At 50.2% G+C, this 16,848-nt stretch overlaps 1 protein-coding gene and 1 long non-coding RNA gene across 9 annotated transcripts in view; one reads left to right on the forward strand and one right to left on the reverse strand.

Annotated features, from left to right (window-relative positions):
* LOC121155634 overlaps positions 1-10,178 on the forward strand; it is a 35,642-nt gene extending 25,464 nt beyond the window's left edge. For all 3 annotated transcript variants that reach the window (XR_005883693.1, XR_005883691.1, XR_005883692.1), the window contains 4 exons: positions 7,580-7,756; positions 8,233-8,284; positions 8,375-8,577; positions 9,951-10,178. This is a non-coding gene — a long non-coding RNA (uncharacterized LOC121155634). The remainder of the gene's footprint in view (positions 1-7,579; positions 7,757-8,232; positions 8,285-8,374; positions 8,578-9,950) is intronic.
* PIK3R1 (phosphoinositide-3-kinase regulatory subunit 1) overlaps positions 2,605-16,848 on the reverse strand; it is an 81,734-nt gene continuing 67,490 nt past the window's right edge. The window contains exons 1-10 of one of the 6 annotated variants that reach the window (XM_040979074.1): positions 14,813-14,857; positions 11,357-11,459; positions 10,492-10,590; positions 10,201-10,381; positions 9,856-9,981; positions 8,883-9,025; positions 8,573-8,749; positions 8,397-8,465; positions 7,621-7,791; positions 2,605-6,764 (exon numbers count right to left, since the gene is read on the reverse strand). In XM_040979074.1, the coding sequence (XP_040835008.1) occupies positions 6,575-6,764; positions 7,621-7,791; positions 8,397-8,465; positions 8,573-8,749; positions 8,883-9,025; positions 9,856-9,981; positions 10,201-10,381; positions 10,492-10,590; positions 11,357-11,459; positions 14,813-14,828 (1,275 nt within the window). In that variant the 5' untranslated portion in view covers positions 14,829-14,857 and the 3' untranslated portion in view covers positions 2,605-6,574. Of the gene's footprint in view, positions 6,765-6,843; positions 7,501-7,620; positions 7,792-8,396; positions 8,466-8,572; positions 8,750-8,882; positions 9,026-9,855; positions 9,982-10,200; positions 10,382-10,491; positions 10,591-11,356; positions 11,460-12,829; positions 13,218-14,812; positions 14,858-16,848 lie in introns of those variants that run through there. The other 5 variants (XM_040979073.1, XM_040979071.1, XM_040979076.1 and 2 more) reach the window with 5 other exon arrangements.

Genomic DNA, 16,848 nt, shown 5'->3' on the forward strand with positions numbered 1-16,848 from the left:
GTAGATGGAAGATAACTGCTTTTTCTGTCGCTAGCTTCTTTAGCATTATGATTCTCAAAGTTTTTGTGTAAAGATCTTGGGCAGCTGTGTGTAGGTTTTTTTTTGTTTGTTTTTTTGTGATACTCATTTTCCATAAGGTTCTTGAAGACCTTTTGTGACCAATTGGTTTCTCCATTGTGATGAAGTTACTTCTATTGTTCCTTTTGTGAGATCTGGACTATAAATCACTGAGCACTGCAATGAAAGCTCCAGAAATAAATTGGTTCCAGTGGGGAAGTCGGACAATGTATGGTATTTCCCAGTCGGAGCCATAATTCTGAGGAGTCATCCTGGTGATGAATGGAGACATCTTGGAATTTGGTCCTATATGGGATGAGTAGTGGTACTTAGAGGCTGACTGTCCCCCCTCTCCTGTTGGAGGCCAAATCTTAACACGTGTCAAACCAGGGACAATTTTCACAGTGTTTGATTGAACAGTACGTCAAGCCCGAGGCCCTGCTTTAGATGCTGTGATCGAGAGAGACAGAGAAACGGATTTCGACATTTCCTGTTGGAAAACCCGATGCAGATTAAGTGTGCTGGGTGCTCTCCGTTGATCCTTCTTCCAAAGGGCAGCTTCGCTTTCTTGAGCTGGTTTGTGACATTAGCACCATGCTTGAGATGATCAAGTTTGGAGAGTGAACAATCAGTTTATATATTTGCATTTAGGGTTAAAAGAGGGTTCTGGTTTTAGGCTCTTGAAAGGAAATGTTCGGGAAAAAACATTTTGAAAATGACTTCACACTGTGTGAAGTCTCAATGGATGACACAGACCCACCTCCCACCATGACCCGGAAAATTCCGTGGGCTGTTCTTATCGCTCATGCTTTAGGTAGGTCAATGGACAACAGGCCATTTCCTCGTATACTCTCTGTGCAGAAGTCTGGCTGCCAATTTGATTGGACTGGAAATGGAAGGAGACAAATATTTCTCCTCTGCCAGTTCATTCTCCAGATGTTGTAACATCAAGCTGGCTCAGGCTCAGGCCAGGAGCCCAGGACCCTATCCAGGTTTCCCACATGGGTTCATGGGCACAGCTACTGGAGTCCTCTCTGCTGCTGCCTGGGTGTGCATTAGCAGGAAGCTGGATTTGGGAGCAGAAAGGATGCAACCCAGGCATCCAAAATAGCAGGTGGGCCTCCAAGCATCTTCTCCACCATGCTGCCTGATGCTCGCCCCACCTGCCAACTTGGATTTACCTAAGCATAAGTTTTTGACATATTGGCAAGATCAGTAGATTTCAATTCTGCTTATACTTCCACATGGCCATCATCAACATGAGGGGCTGGTAGTCAGTCAATCTCAGGGTGATGTGTATTCACCAGTCATGTGGTGGGTTACAAAGGTGGGCAAGGTGAGAATGGAGAATTGTGGAATTGAGTTGTACTAAGCGTATCTAAGCCCAGTTCCAAGACGATCCAAACTCATTGTCTGATTTTAACCAGAAATTGGGTTGAGCCAGAAGCACATGCATGCTTTGCTCTGTGCTTTAACATCCACCCAATCTTGAGCAGGTCTTCCCACATCTGTGCTTTGGTTTTTCCGTTTGTAGAATGGGGATAGCATCTTCTAACATAATTATGGAAAGTTTGGATGAAGTGTGGAAGAACTTAACATATAACATCCATACTTGGTATGCCAACCAGTGACCAGTCAGGGGAAAAAAATTACAGAGAAATGAATAAAGCAAGGGAATTAACTGCTGGAAGGACTCCGGAATCAAGCAGCATGGTGAGAAATGCCAGAGGCGCAGCACCCATAGGACGCTGCTATTGTTCACTGGGCGAGAACTAGGAAAAGGCAGTACCTAGGAGGCATGTTGAGACCTGGAGTACAGTGGCTGCCCTGACTTGGGAGGGACTGCTTCTCTGACAGGTTTGGGGGCCATGGAGGAGACTTCATTACCCAGGAACCAGAGGACAGGAGCGTCATGGCATGTGTATGTAGCTCTCTGGGATTCCGTAGGAAGTGGAGCTCAGAGTTTCAGCCACAACATTAGGTATTGCTACCGTGGCCATCATGTGTGTGTGTGTGTGTCTCTCCTGCCCATTATTTTTTACCCAGGATCCTTACTGTCCCTGTGGAAGTGAGCATTCCATTCAGGCAAGACCAGCAATCAAGGCAAGGGATGGACCAGGTGGGCAGGCTGCTAACACAGGTCTTGCCTCAAGAGTGTAGTGTAGCCCCATCAGCAGACCCTGATACGCCACTATCCATACCCTGTGCTAGTGAGGGATCCAGATAGGCAGACTCTAACGAGGTGCAGTTACAACTGGCGGTCAAGGTCTGAGTGTCTGTGGACGTTCTCATTAAATAAGAAAAGCATTGAAATGTCACCTAAAGGTGTTTCTTTCCATTGTGAGGCTATGGTAGAATTAGAGCAGAAACATTGAGCAGAGGTTGACACGCCATGGCTCTCTGTCCTGGTCCTGTCATTCCAATAAGGGAATGTGATAATGAAATGAAAGATGGTGGGCAGGATTGGCCCGAGGCTGCAGCAGCAAACCTCTAGAAACCCAGGGAGAAGAGGAAGCCATTTCAGAAACAGTTCTTAGGCGACTCACCGAAGTCTCAAAACAACCTTTATTCCATTTGAAGACCTAATACAATGCATTAAAGCAACTTCAAAAACAAGACATAGCTCCACTGAATCTGTAACTTGAAGAAAATGTCAAGGAGGCACACTCCCCTAACCCCCCCCACCCCAGTGGCCTTGGAAAGGCAATTACAACCGACCAGGACCTCCTCCTTCTCGTCAAAAGACCAACTTTTATTTGAACATCATAGAAAGATTTGTAAAAACATTGGACACATTGTAGCTTTTTCAAAAATACACACGTATAAATGAGCTTTGTTTCTTAAGTAGCAGCATTCTGGGCAGCTAATGCTATCTCATGGCGACAAGTTGAACGTGAAGTTGGAGCATCTTTCCAATGAACCCAACTCTGTTCTCCCAGCCCGCCCACATCCATGGCTTCTAAAAAGCCATGGATTTTAGAGAACAGACTTCTAAAAAAAAAAAATTGGCATTTTGGAACATTGTCCCATGCGAGGCATTGTGCTTAAAACTGCCCCTCTCTTAAATGACCCTAAGCTCAGGGCCAGAGTCGACTTGCCAACTCACTTGAATACCATGTATAGCAAAAGCTGTTGTTCACACCGGCAGAACTCTTCCCCCAAGAAGGAACTTTATCAGTAGGACTTCCCATACACACACCACTAGCTCATAACCAGCTCTAGGACCAAGCGATCGGTTCTCCACAGTGACAACTCACTTCAACACAAACTTGACACACCAGAGAGGATTACCAAGAGAAACGGGTCATCCAGACCGACTCTCTAAATGAGTCACTTGGAAAAAAAAAAAAAACAGAAAAAAAAATAAGAATGGTGAACTCACTTCACTTGCAAACGATTTTCACCTCTGTAAGACAAAAAACAAGGCAACCTCAAAGCGAATAAAGCAACTCCTACACATACACAAGAATTGTTCTAAACACTTGCTTCTTATATACTTGAACGACTGCAGAACTGCTTGCTGGAAGGGTGTACTGGAAACACGGTCCATGCACATATACATATATACATCTCTCCAGGGCTGTCAAGTTGCCAGATGTTGTCGCCTGCTTTCTGCCTTGCCACGTGGTTACGATTCCTCTGGCGTGTACCCTGAGGTCCTTAAGCATTCCTAGTGACAGGCCTACCTGTGCCTTTCAGTGGCTCAGCAATGGTTGTCCCTTGCTATAGGATGTGACAGTGGGTGGGAAAGACCATTGTACAGATGGGATCGTGTTGTCGGGAGTGCCCTGCTGGCTGCAGTAGCCCCCAGGAGAGATCCTCTTGGACAACACAGTTAAGCATGGCACCAGCACCTGAGGCCCGTAGTGCGAACGCCCACAAGGGCACATGCAGTATGCATGCTCCCTTGCAACTCTAGAGGCCTCCCTGTGCTGGCTGGAACGACTCCCATCTGCTCCTCAATCCCTCTCTATTGGATTTAGGCTTGTGAAATGCACAAACCAGGCAACGGCCCGAATACCATGTCATCTGGCCAAGCGTGGTGGAAGCAAAATGCAAGAACAAAATGGTGGCTTTCCAAGAACCTGGATCTCAGATGTTATGCTTTAGAAATAGCAGATGAGAACTGGAGTTGGCAGCACACATAATCCCCGTCCTCAGCACAAAGAGAACCCGCCAACCTACCTTTAGAAAACGGAAACCAGCGAGCTGTTAAGACTCCGGTGTGATGTGGGATGCTTTCAGCACCGGAAGTTTCCAAGCAAGGACGCGTCCCCAAAGGAAAGCTCTGGGAAGCATCAGCCGCAGGGTGAGGGCACGGAGATGCTCGGGTGGGCACTAGCCAAGGACTGGACAGTCTGAGTTCTCCTGGAGTGGGAGCCGTCTCAGGGACAGCGGAAGAAGACTACAGCTCTACGATGCTTAGCTGCTTCGGCCGATTGAATTGAAAAAAAACCCTCACCTTTAGTATCTGAAGAGGACTCAAGCTGCGGGTGAAGCTAACAGTGAGAAAGACAGGCTGAAACTGCAAGGCCCCATTTTCATCAACCAGGATGGGGGACCACGGGGGTGACTGGCCTTCAGGGCTCCTGACACGTGGACAACTCGTCCTGTACCAGACAGATTCTGCATATGCAAATCTGGGAGAGACTGCTTACCCTCAGTGGGAAGGATGAAACTAAGCCCATCCCGGGCTTGGCCACAGTGAAGTAGAGCATCTCCAAGAATTGGATGAAGGAGAGGATCAAATGACCATGACCTTTCAGAGCCTGAACAGTCTGTTTGACCTGTGTTCTAAACAGAACGGAAACCTAATGAAGTGAGAAACCACCCATTAAAAAGTAGTATTTTTGATCATGCTTTTATCTAAAATGAATGTCTGGTCAGCGCAACTAGTCTTGTGTTAAAAAGCAAGAAAACAAAAAAAAAGCTCCCATTTTTCTAAAGGCAGAGGTGACTTTGGACCAGCATCCTCAACAAAAAGGGAGCTGTGTTCCAGGAGCCCCAAAATAAATTTGCAGCACTTCCTCTGGAAGAACCGAGCTACTGGACCAGCTGCCTGGTAGGACGACCCTAGGCTGCCAACTGCCATCCACTGAAAAGGCAAAAGACCTCCCTCGTGCCAGCAACTTCACCCGGCAGCGTCAACACGGGAAAGAGAAAGTGCATGCCGTCCCCCTTGCCTCCCGCCACCCCACTGTGTCTGTCCCCGCCCCCCCATTCAACAAGTTCACGATTCTTCAGGAAACATTGCCAGGTACCGTATTTTTAAGAGTCTTAAAACAACATCGTTGGACTCTGCGATACTTTGTCATATTCATATAATCTTTTTCTTTTCTTTTTTTTTATTGAATAAAGCAGCTTTGAAGCTTATCAGGCACTGCCCAACAAAACATTTAGTCCAAAAAAAAAAAAAAATCTGTTCTGAACTTTTTAACTTTAGGCTAACAGCCAAGTACTCTGTACAAGAAAAACTGTAAAATAGTTCATAGGTTTTAATTCTGAAGCCATTTTTTTTAAACTGGCATCCTGTACATTTCTTTAAAAAAAAAAAGTAACAAAATGAATATTAACAAAAACCAGGGATGACAGTATTTTCAAGCAATGAAAACCGGGACTGGGGAAGCTTATTCTGAAGGTACATTTAAAACAGACAACAACTTAACGAAACCGAGGAATTGCATAGCCCCGTGAATTTAGCCTTCAGCAAAACAAAACAGAAGCTATTTGGTATTGGTATAAATTCATCTATTTGATAGTTAGTCATCCAATATTATGTACATTATTTTATATACTGAATGTCCTCTGAAATTTTTCTTTTCCGAGCTCCGCTGGTTGGTTTTTCTGTTGGTTTGGTTTGGTTTTGTGGACGAACGGCAACAAAACCACATTCTGGGCACTTGACTCCCAACAGGATTTCCTCTGAGCACGTCGGGTCTCAAGTCCACTCGGGCGCCCAGGGAGCGGAAGTGCCCTGCTGGCTCCACATCGCTCATCAGTTAGTCAAGGAGCTACTCCACAGTGCGATGCGTCTGGGTCCACCCGGCCTCGCGCATGGCAAACCCCCTGGCTCCACCAGGCTGGCTCGCGCCGGTCCTCCAGGCTGGGGCTCGGCCGCCCTCTGTACCCTCATATCTCCAGAGTCCCCACTTGGAACTGGTAAAGCTTCAATGAGCATTAACAAGCACCGTGGTTAGAGGCCTCTCTGTCCCTGCACGCAGAGCTTGTTGCGTTTCTTTTGTGTTTTTTTTCTCCCCCTCTCTTTTTGTGTTGTTGCGGTTTTAAATTCAAACCCCCGAAAAAAAAAAAAAAAACAACCAACCAAAACCATGAAAACATTCAACAAAGCCGTCCGTTTTAGGCCGCCTGTCTTCCTCCGCTTCTTATTGTTGGGTCCAAGAGAGCTTGCTGCACAGCTCAGCGCACAGGTCAGGCTGGAGAGGAGCCTTTTGCTTCCCAGAGGCCTCCGAGGGTGTTTGAACTTGAGGAGAAGGATCGAGGAAGGTGAGCGAGCGCTTCATCGCCTCTGCTGTGCGTAGACCGGGTAGGCTAGTGTGACGTTGAGAGAGTCGTTGTGCTGCACGAGCGAGGTGTGTTGGTAATGTAACACCAGTTCCTTCAGGGAGCTGTACAGGTTATAGGGCTCGGCGAAGCCGTAGCCGGTGGCCGTCTTGTTGATCACGCAGTGCTTGACCTCGCCGTCCACCCTGGACAGGACAGAGAATGCAGGCTCATCAGGGCCCACGCGTGACGCGGCAGGTGCTTTTCTGATATGTCATTGCCATTGCCATTCGAGGTGAGCTGCCCCAGGGGTTGGTCTTGCCATGGGGGAGAGGGGTTGAGGTTGTGGTCCACCCAAAGCTGGGGGGGTGACTCAGGCTGGGCTGAGTTTTTGGGGGTGCCCAGCTCAAAGGAGCCACCCGTGTTCTCATCTTTAGCACGTTTCAAAGGAAGATGGCAGAGATCTATTCTCGAACAAGGGTGGTTTGGGACATTGAAGTCATGCCTGGGGCCTATTTGCTAGAACCCCTGGCGTATGGGACAAAGACCAGCAGCTGCCTGTGCCAGGTGCCCCTGCCTGGTGCTGCGGTTTGCCCTCGATGCAACTACTACCACCTGCAATTTGGGGTCACGGGTCCTTCTCTCTGCCAGCCCCGAGCATCCCCCTCTCCACATTTAACGCCCTCCCAATTCTCCACTCTTATAAATAATCTCTCTCTGCCCTCCCTGCCCCAGGATACTGGCTTGGCTAAACATGAAAACTCTTCTCCCAGGGGTCATGTTTTCTTGGGGGTGTCTCCTACAGGGACAGTAACGGGGCGGGCGGGGGGGGGGGAGCTCCTTTCTCTGATGCTCACCACGGTCTGACCACAACTTCATCTTGCATGGGACCAATGAAAACAGGAGTTTCCCTTGTGCGAGAGCCTGTCAGAATACCTCCATCTAGTCTCAAAAAATGTTCCACTTTAGTGTCTGTCCTGTGGTTCTAAGCAGCACACCTTTCCCCATTCCTTGCCCCCAGGTAGGCTGGCTGCAAAGCAGGACCCGTGCGGAGATACATACACCACGGAGCAGGCGTAACAGCCCTGCTTGCTGCTCTCGCGGACCAGAAAGGTGCCGTCTCGCTTCCCTCGCAGCAGGTTCTCGGCTTTATTCCGGTTGCTACTGCCAACATTCCAAGTCTTTTCATCGTGGTGAGGTAAGTCCTCGTCGTCTTCCACCAGCGAGTATTGGCTAGGCAGGCAAGCAGAGGGAGTTTCTAAAGCCATCACGTGGCGAGCGAGCCCCCAGCTGCCACCCCTCACCCACTTGGCAGGGAACCCTGGTCACTTCCACCTGCTCTCCATCCCTCCCACCGTGCCAGCCTGCCAGCCCCAGGCTGCCACAGCCCGCCTCTTGTACCTCCCCCCTCTCCTGTCGTCATGGGCAGTCACCAAGCCAACTCCCAGGACACCCAGGAGCAAACCCTACTAGTTCAATTTTCAAGTAAGTTACTATATTCAATGTACTTGAGCGGTGGGCTCCTGGGACAATTTGCAATCCCACTCATTCAACTGGATCAGAAAACAGATGGGCTATGACTACCAGCGCTTTGCAACGAATCCAAAGACAAATGTAAGCTTTAAAATATACAAAACCTGACAGCTTTTTTTTTTTTGTTTTTCTCTGTTCCAGAAACATTTTCAGATCAGGAACATCAGTTTGCAAGTTTATGGGGAAAATAAACGTAAGGCCTCTCTTAGCTAAACTTTGCTTTTTTTCAAAACCGCTCGGATGACGGCACTGAATTTATACTTTTTTGTGTGTGTGTCCTAAGAGATGGGCCAAGCTGGACTTACTCTTCCGTGTTCTCGTTGCCCAGCCACTCGTTCAACTTCTTCTGCCGGACACCCTTCTGAGTCAACCACCTGCCGAAACATGGTTTCCAAAAAAAAAAAATGCGTGAGTGGCCCGTTCTGCAGCCGAGCCGTCATGCCCATCACCCTCCGCCCACCATTCGCTTCCACCCACGTACATCAGGTACTGGTCTCTGGTCTTCCTCAGCTGGATGAGGTCTGGTTTAATGCTGTTCATGCGTTTGTCAATCTCCCGGTACTCGGCCGCCTGCTTCTTCAGGTCCTCCTCCAGCCTCCTCCGACTATCGATGATCTCGCTGATTCGCGACTTTAACTTGTCGTAATTGTGCATGATCCTGCAGGCAACAAGAGCGAGGCAGCCGTGAGGATGGGGGGGACATCACGCAGGTTCCCACAGGTTTCACCACAGCTCCCTGACACTTGTACTCCAGCAAGGCGCGGCAAAGCAAGCGCCTCTGGTTCGCCTACCTTTGTATTTCTTTCTCATTGCCTTCGCGTTTAAACTTCTCTATGTATTCTTTGCTGTACCGCTCCTGGGTTTGGCACTGTTCTTCAAATATTTTTATGGTTTCATTAAATGCTTCAATAGCTGTTCTTTTCATCTGGATTTCCTGTGACATAATTTCAACAAGTGTCATGGCTTTCATAGGACAATTTCTTCTTGCACCGCGCTACAAGGACATCTGACCTAGATTATCATGCAGCTTTAGGGCCAGTGGGTTTGGGGTTTGGGGTGAGGATTAGTTCTAGGTCTCCCATGGGCAGCAACACCAATGAAGTCTCTTATATGTCAAACGGAGTCACAGTTGCACATGACTGACTCCCACTGTTTCAAATCTGCTATATCTGGATGATTTAAATACCTACTGCAGGGTAAGTGCTATGTAAACAACAGCCATATCGTATTGTTTAGAGGATGACAAATGAGAAAAAGAATGTCCACGTGCAAACAGATGTGGCTCCAAAAATACGAAGGGTTGGCTGTACTCTGGTAGGGTGGAAGGACCCAGAGTCACAGAACTCATTACAGTAAGAGTCTCACACAAACGCACGCTTCCTTTGGGGGGCTTCTCATTCTATGGAAAATAGTGCCTTGCTTCTCTGTTACTGTGCTAAGTCATCCCAGTGGAGGGCATGTGCAAGCTCCTTCGCCATGACACGATGGCCCAGACAGGACAGCGCTCCTAGAGCGACACCGCAGTAAATGCAGGCTCTGCCTTGTGAGATTGCCCGAGTCTGCAAACATTTAGTGTTAGATTCTGATCGGGAGCTACGTCCAATGAACCTAAAATTCATCACGACCCCTCCCACGCCCATGTCAATGGCACTGGGAGATCTACGGATACCCTGCTGGATCAGTCCAGGGTCACGCTGCTCTGCCACCTGCATGGTGGGTGTTCGAACAAGTAACCTTTGAACCTGACTTTCACAGGACACTCACCTGCGAGGTGCGGGTATACTCTTCATATAATCTATCATATTCTCGACTCTTTTCTTGAAACTGAGTGTTATATTCATGTAATTTCTTCCCTACAGCTTCAATATTATCTTCTTTAACAACCTGATCCTAAAAAAAAGATGGGAGACAACAGAAAAAAGAAAAATGAATTCAACCAGTACGAGTGAACCCACAAACTATTCTTCCACAAAACAGCTGGCATGCAAAAATCTTTCAAATCGGCATCTTCCTTGGCACTTTTAAGTTCGCAGGCTTGAAGCTCTGACTGAATGCAATCCCCATCCGCTTACGTATTACAAGGGCTCCATCTAAACATTGCAATCTTACCTGCTGGTATTTGGACACTGGGTAAAGCAACTTCACATCCAGCTTGGGATTGTACTGCGCTAGGGATTCATTCCGGTAATGGTTTATTAGTTCAACCACGGAGTTGAAGGTTAACGGGTCAGAGAAACCATACTTCCCATCCCGGTGAAATATTTTGATTAATTTGTTATTTCCTCCTTTCCTGTAAATACAGTATAAAAATCGCGGCATGAAGATTTGCCGGAAGACACACACACACACACACACACACACACACTGCTCACCAACCATCCCAACTGCACTGCGGCTCACCTTAGTGTAAGTGTGTAATCCCCGTGCATCTTTGTAGACGCATCTCGTACCAAGAAGGTTCCGTCCGCCGTATCTCGAAGCTTCTCATTCACTTCTTCCCTGGAATCGACAAAGCCACGAAACCAGGCTCACCTAGGGGCTTTGGTGACTGCCAGGCTGTATTTTTTTTTTTTTTTTTTGCCTCAGTATACTTTGTTTCGAGAGCAGCTTTAAATTCACAGCAAACACAAACAGAAAGTACAGCCTGTTCCCATCCGCCTGCTGCTGCAGCCTTACCTTGCTGAGCTACTTTTTCAGAGTTCACTGATCATCTCTTTACATGGGAGTGTTAGCAATTTCAGGCTCATTAAAAAAAAAAAAAGCTTCCAGGCACCCATTGATAAATAAGTGTACCCACTTTTGCAAGTGGGTGTTTGTTAGACTTTTTTTTTGAAATCCAAAACTACCTTTTCTGGCAAATCAGCACAGACCATAGGATTGCCAAAAAGGCTTTTCTAGCCCCAGCCACTCCATCCTACCCCCTCAAAAGCTAAGAACAGGTCCCCAGGCGTTGTTTTAAGACAGCAGCCCCAACTGTGCGAGTTTCCCTTTGGGGAGAGGGGGGACCTTTGTACTCCATTTGCAGGCAGTGCCACCTCACCCCGCTGCTGTCCCTACAGCTCCGTCAGTAAGCAGTCTTGGCCAGGATGTAACTTCCTGAGCCAGCACAGCACCCACAGCGCTCAGAGCCCAGTGACTTTTCTGGTCTGTTTTGGCTGAGCATCAACTATGCTGCATGCTTAGGTTGGCTGACATCCTAAAAGACAGGACTGGGCAAGCTGGTGCCCTCCTGTTCCTGAACCCGACGCGCCACGGAGGGTCTCACCTTGAGATGTCGCCCCAGTACCATTCAGCATCTTGCAAGGACATACTGTTATTCATACCGTTGTTGACTGCAGGAGTGGGTTTGGGTGGTTTGGGAGGCAGTGCTGTGGACGAAAGAGAAAGACAAAGTTGTCGGGCGAGCCCAACTCTGAGCCAACGTCGGGTAGTGCACCTTGCATTTCTGCGGGGCCAGATTTCTCAAACAACAAACGGATATCACTAAAAGAAATCAGTTATTCACAGCTCCGGGCACCGTGGAAGATATATTTTTTTTTTTTAAAGAGAGAAAAAAATCCTAAAGATGAACAAAAGGGGAATGCATTTCACACTAAATCCAGAAACCCAGGCATTTTCTCTGTGACTGGGTTCTCCAAGTTTTACGCCTGGTCAAATCCACTCAAGTAAGAAACTGAATCTATGAGCAGGAGTTGGCTTTGCTTTTCCCTGATTTAGTTACAGAAAGACCAACTCGGTCTCTCGCCCGCAGATGCAGCCGCGAGGATGGAAACGCCCCTCCCCGGGCACGGGGCTAGGCAGAGGGGGAGTGGACCTCTTTAATCTGAGCTGTCCACGCACTGGTCTGCCAAAAGCCACTTTTAGGAAACTCGTCTGCCACCTCAAGCTCTACGGCGTTAATATTCTGTTGGCTAAACTCTGCTCTCTGCCCGGCTGATTAACAACCAGGACCTGCTCCGTCCCAGTGGCACAGCAGGATCCCACATCTCTTTAATGGGTCACAAATCAAAGGAGACTAGAGTGTTTCTGAGGTTTTTTTTTAACAAGGGTGGAGGGGGTGGTAACAGTGAAACCTGACAAATCCGGGACACAAAAATGAAGCAGGCATTTTCAGCTCAAAGCCCAAAAAGTTTCCAGGCAGTTGTGAGAGCATGACAAATGACAAGTGATTCCCCCCGCAACGCCAGCCATGTGTCCACTCACGAGAGAGCCCACATCTTCTCTCCTCATAGCCTCGGAAGACAAGACGGCGGGTGACCGAGGGCCGTGGCAGGTCCTAGAGAAGCGAGTTGCAATCACGGCTCTGTCTCACATACCGCGTCTGCCTTAAAGGACCCGGTACTCGGTGCTCACCCGGCGAGAAGCCAGCCACACTGCCTGCTGCCCGGAGGACAGCACACCCGTCCTTCCCACTCAAGGAACCAAACGCAACACAGACATCCACGCAGCAGAGGAACACAGACTCAACAAAAGGCACCAGCGAAGCCGTGGACTTCCTTCCTATTCTAGTGACAGCAAGCGTGACCACACACAGCCGCCGCAGGCAGGCAGGCAGGCTACATTTCAAGCTGTGACAGAACTCATTTGGAACCAGTGGAACAAATAAATAAAAATAGCCATCGAAACAAGACCGGATATGGCAACTGCCCCCCATCCCACCCCCGCCAAAAAAAAAAAAAAAACCTAACTGAATAAATAAAATAAACTAGCTTTCTTGCAATAAGTCTGCAGATTTTACCTGGTGGATCCATTTCTATATAAAACATCAAGTCCGTGCCACAGTGGATATCTGCCTTGGCATAGTCTAAATCCAGGTCATCCATATTCCAAATGGTGTTGTACATTTGGGCGAGAGTTGCCTTGGCTGAGCCCCGTGAGCAGAAAAGAAGTGTGGCTTTCTTTGTCATGGTGTCTTGGAATTCATTTTAAAACCTAGAAGGGGCTGCACTGTAACCTATGACATCACACCAGCCCAGCCAATCAAGTCAGAAAAATGTCAGCAGACCACTCCTGCCCAGCCTGTACACCGTCCCCACCTCGCCCGAGAACCGCACTTGGGGAAGCTGTTTAATGAGCCTCTTCTCCGCGAGCTGTGAGTTTTCTAATTCCTTTCTGATTAGCCCTTGCGGCGGCACGCTCAGCTCAGCCCGGCCAGGCAGCTGGCAGCGACAGGCTCTGATCGGCAGCAGCTCAGCCCTCCCCCCCCCCCGCGTCCCCGTCCCCCCCGCCTGGCGTCCCCCCCCTCCATCCCTCCCACCCCTAGCAGTGCATCTGGGTTTACAGATAGCCTGGTCTTTCCTGGGGTTTAGAAATCTGACAAAGACAGCAGAAGAGTCCGCTTCGGCTATGTTTTAATAATCCTGAAACTGCTCCCCTACTGTAGGAAAAGCAGAAAGGAGGAGCCAGAACTCTGGGTATTTAATTTTGCTGTCCCCTCATTCCCCAGACACTCAGAACTTCAACCATCGCCCCCCCCCCCATCAGACAGGATAAACAGAAGACAAGGGGCAGACCATGTTACCTCCGCCACCACATACTCCCCAGAGACAGGACAACTGGACAAAACCAGGGCAGTCGCTGAGCAGGCACGCCGTGCCGCTGCCAGCAGGAATTACCCAGACACCACTGGCAGTATCAATGAGAAGCGTACTGCTGCTGGCTCAGGCTGGGCAAGGCATGGTGCCGCCTCCGACAACGGGCAGAAGGCAGCGCTGTGTGCACAGCATCTCACTGGTGGACCTGTCTTCGCAGCCCGATAGGAGGGTGATGTCATCTTTTTATTTTTTTTTCCCCCTTGCCTTTGCATTTCCCCCTTTATCTCCCAAGCTGGCTCTTAGCGGGACAGAAATCAATTTCCCTACAATCTGATGATTAATCCTGGCTCCTTCAAGCCGTTCCTGCTCCTGGCGCTGGCACCTGTGTGGGAGCCTCCCGTTCCCAGTGTGAACCAATCTCTTTCCATTTACCGCACTGCAATGGGGGAAGGGAGTAATTGTGGCTCATTTTGTAAAAATCAAAAAAAAGCCAGTGGGCTCTGTGAGGTATGTCCATATCTGTGAGCTGTTGCCGCGATATTTTCAAGCATGCAGAGGCCCCTGAAACTCGTCCTCTTAGAAGACCGATCAAAGATGGGACTTATCACTCTTTGGGCATGGGTGGCTTCTGCCATTCCCAGCTCCAACCTCCCCACCCTACCCTCTCCCACTCTCATACTTTCCTATTTGCTGAGCGCTTCCGTTAAGCCTACAGGCAAAGACAAAATGGGAGGGGGGATTCAGAAAAAAGTCTTAGTAAGAGGATGGACCATTCCGCAAAAGTAAGACAAGTCCTCCGGGTTGTTGGGGCCAGACCTACAGAAACCCCCCCCTCCCGAGAGCGGAGTGGGGAGGGGGTAACGTGCACCCCTGGGGGGAGGGGGGCTCAGTGAAAAGTGCCAAATGGGGGGAGGGGTAGGGGGGAGAGGAGGAGCTGGGTTAGCCCACCGAGGGAGAAGCAGGTGTCCTGGTAGCAGCCGAGCGAGAGCGAAGAGACTCGCGCGCAGCTCTAAATCTCACCCGCAAGCCAGCGCCCAACGCGCCCCGCACCAACTAGCTGCAGGAAGCATGTCCCGCGCCCTCCGCCCGCCTGCACGCCCCAGACAGCATGCCCGGAGCTCACGCCCCAAGAGCCGCTCAGGCCGCGAAGGTGCTCAACCAAAGTGCTCAGACGAAAGGCGACTTACTTTGCAGGTTATGCATTTCAGCGGTTTTCCTTTAAATGTTTACATCCAACGGGGAGGGGGGGGGCGGATAACCAAATTTAAAAAAAAAAAAAAAAAAAGCTATTCCACCAGGGAGCCGGGGCCAAGCCCCCAAGGCTTCCCCACCCCGGCGCAGGTTCCGAGCAGCCACGGGTGCGCACACAGGGAGCTGGGTGCAGCAGATGACAGCGGGACCCCCTGGGGACCCCCTCGGGCAGCGCACTGGGTGAGCTTACTGCGCCCAGGAGGGCAGGCGCGAGGCGGGCGCTGGCACGGCGCTCTCTGATAAAGATCGCAGCTTCCTGATTAACTTGGGCAGGTTCAAATATTTGCTGAGCTAGGGATTTCGGGAGGGGGGGCAGGGAAGCCCGAAAGTCAAAAGTTGTCAGCGGCTGACAAGTGGCCGAGGCAATGCCCAGCTCGCTCATTTTTTGCCAAGGAAATGAGAAGGCCATTGTGAGGGGACTCAAAATAGCACCCCTGGTCGCAGCACTGGCACACCCCACGCCCGGCTGCTGCTTGGGGCTCCCAGAGCCCGCAGCGAAGCGAGGCACTCCGTGCGGCCAAACACAGGAAGTGGCTGAGCGTTTGGCAAAAAATAGACTCAAAAGCGGCTCTTGTGGAGAGAGGCTGCCTCCAGCGCGCCCCCGCAGCAGCAGCAGCATGCACCCGCAGGTGCCCCGCGTTGGCGCCCCCGGGAGAGAGGGCGGGCACACGGGGATAGCCAGGCCCGTACCATCCGTGCCAATCGCACCAGGCTAAGACGAGCTCGAATGAGACCACTGGCGTCCCAAAGGGCCAGCTGGCAGCTCTTAAAGGGGCTGCACTTGCCGGCCCTGGGGGAGGTGGGGCTCCCCGGACGCAGGCCAACCTGGCCAGGGGATGTGTGTGTCCTTCCTGCGAGCAAAGCTGCGGTGAGCTGGGCTGTCTCAGCCCCGATGCAGGCCACCTCAGCCTTCAAGATTGCGCTTCCCAACAATGTCAAGTACCCAGAATCATCACGCATGAAAACCACAAACCAAGGCCCCTAAGCACGGCCACGTGCACAGGGCGACAGGAGGTACCAAATCCAGCGGCCACCCAGGAACTCTCCCCCACCCCACTCCCTGCCCCCTTCCTTCCCCGGGGCCAGAGAAGGCACCAGCTGAATGACAAGCAAGACTGAAATTGCCTTCTTTGAAGCTGCGTGCAAGAAATTCACACCTAAGCAACACTCCGGTAGGTTCCCTCCCGCCCCCTTCTGCTTTCTATTTTTAACCTGCACAAGCCACCTTGCCACTCCCTTTGAAGAAGGTGGGTCAGGAGTGCGTGACTCTCCCCAAGGATGACAAAGAGAGCCATGGGCTGACACACAGCCCAAAGGGACAGCCTTGCTCGGAATATCCACTAGGCCTACCCAGCTTCCCTCTGGGGCCGCCAGCACATACACCGGTGACAATCCTCTATGGGTGGGCACAGGACGGTCTACAAGTCAGTCGGCCAGCTAGTCTCAGGGCCAGCCGGTCATGTCCGGCAGCCTGAGCTACTTCACCTTTCCCTACTTTTAAAAATAGCCTCTCCCAAGTTAGAAACGTCAGACGCGCCCGCTTCCTAAGGGATACCTGTTTGGGGTCCAGGGATGCTCCTTCAAGTCACGACTTTAAAGGCTAAAACGCCCCCTAGGGTCCAACACTGTATTTTCGATTTCACCAAGTATCCACTGAAAAGCAAGGCAACCTGCACTGACGGGCAAAAGGTCCTAAAAATAGATTTGAAAAGTTGGCTGCACAGAAACTTTCTACAGTGTGTGTGGAGTCGCCAGCCACAGAGGTTCTCTTCCGTGCCTGGAGGTGGGAGCTGCGTCCTGGCCCTTCCACACGCACGCGGCTCATTAGCTTCAAAGGGGAGCCCTCTGCTGGCCGAACAGAAGCAGTACCCAGGACAGGGCCACCTCACAGGGCCAGAGCACTTAAAAGACTGGTGCAAAATAAAATTCCAAACTTTCCTGAAATCCACGCAGAGTTCTTTCCCCCCTCTCC

This window comes from Ochotona curzoniae, unplaced genomic scaffold (assembly GCF_017591425.1).
Source record: "Ochotona curzoniae isolate NIBS_2020 unplaced genomic scaffold, NIBS_Ocur_1.0 contig_293, whole genome shotgun sequence".
Taxonomy (NCBI): domain Eukaryota; kingdom Metazoa; phylum Chordata; class Mammalia; order Lagomorpha; family Ochotonidae; genus Ochotona; species Ochotona curzoniae.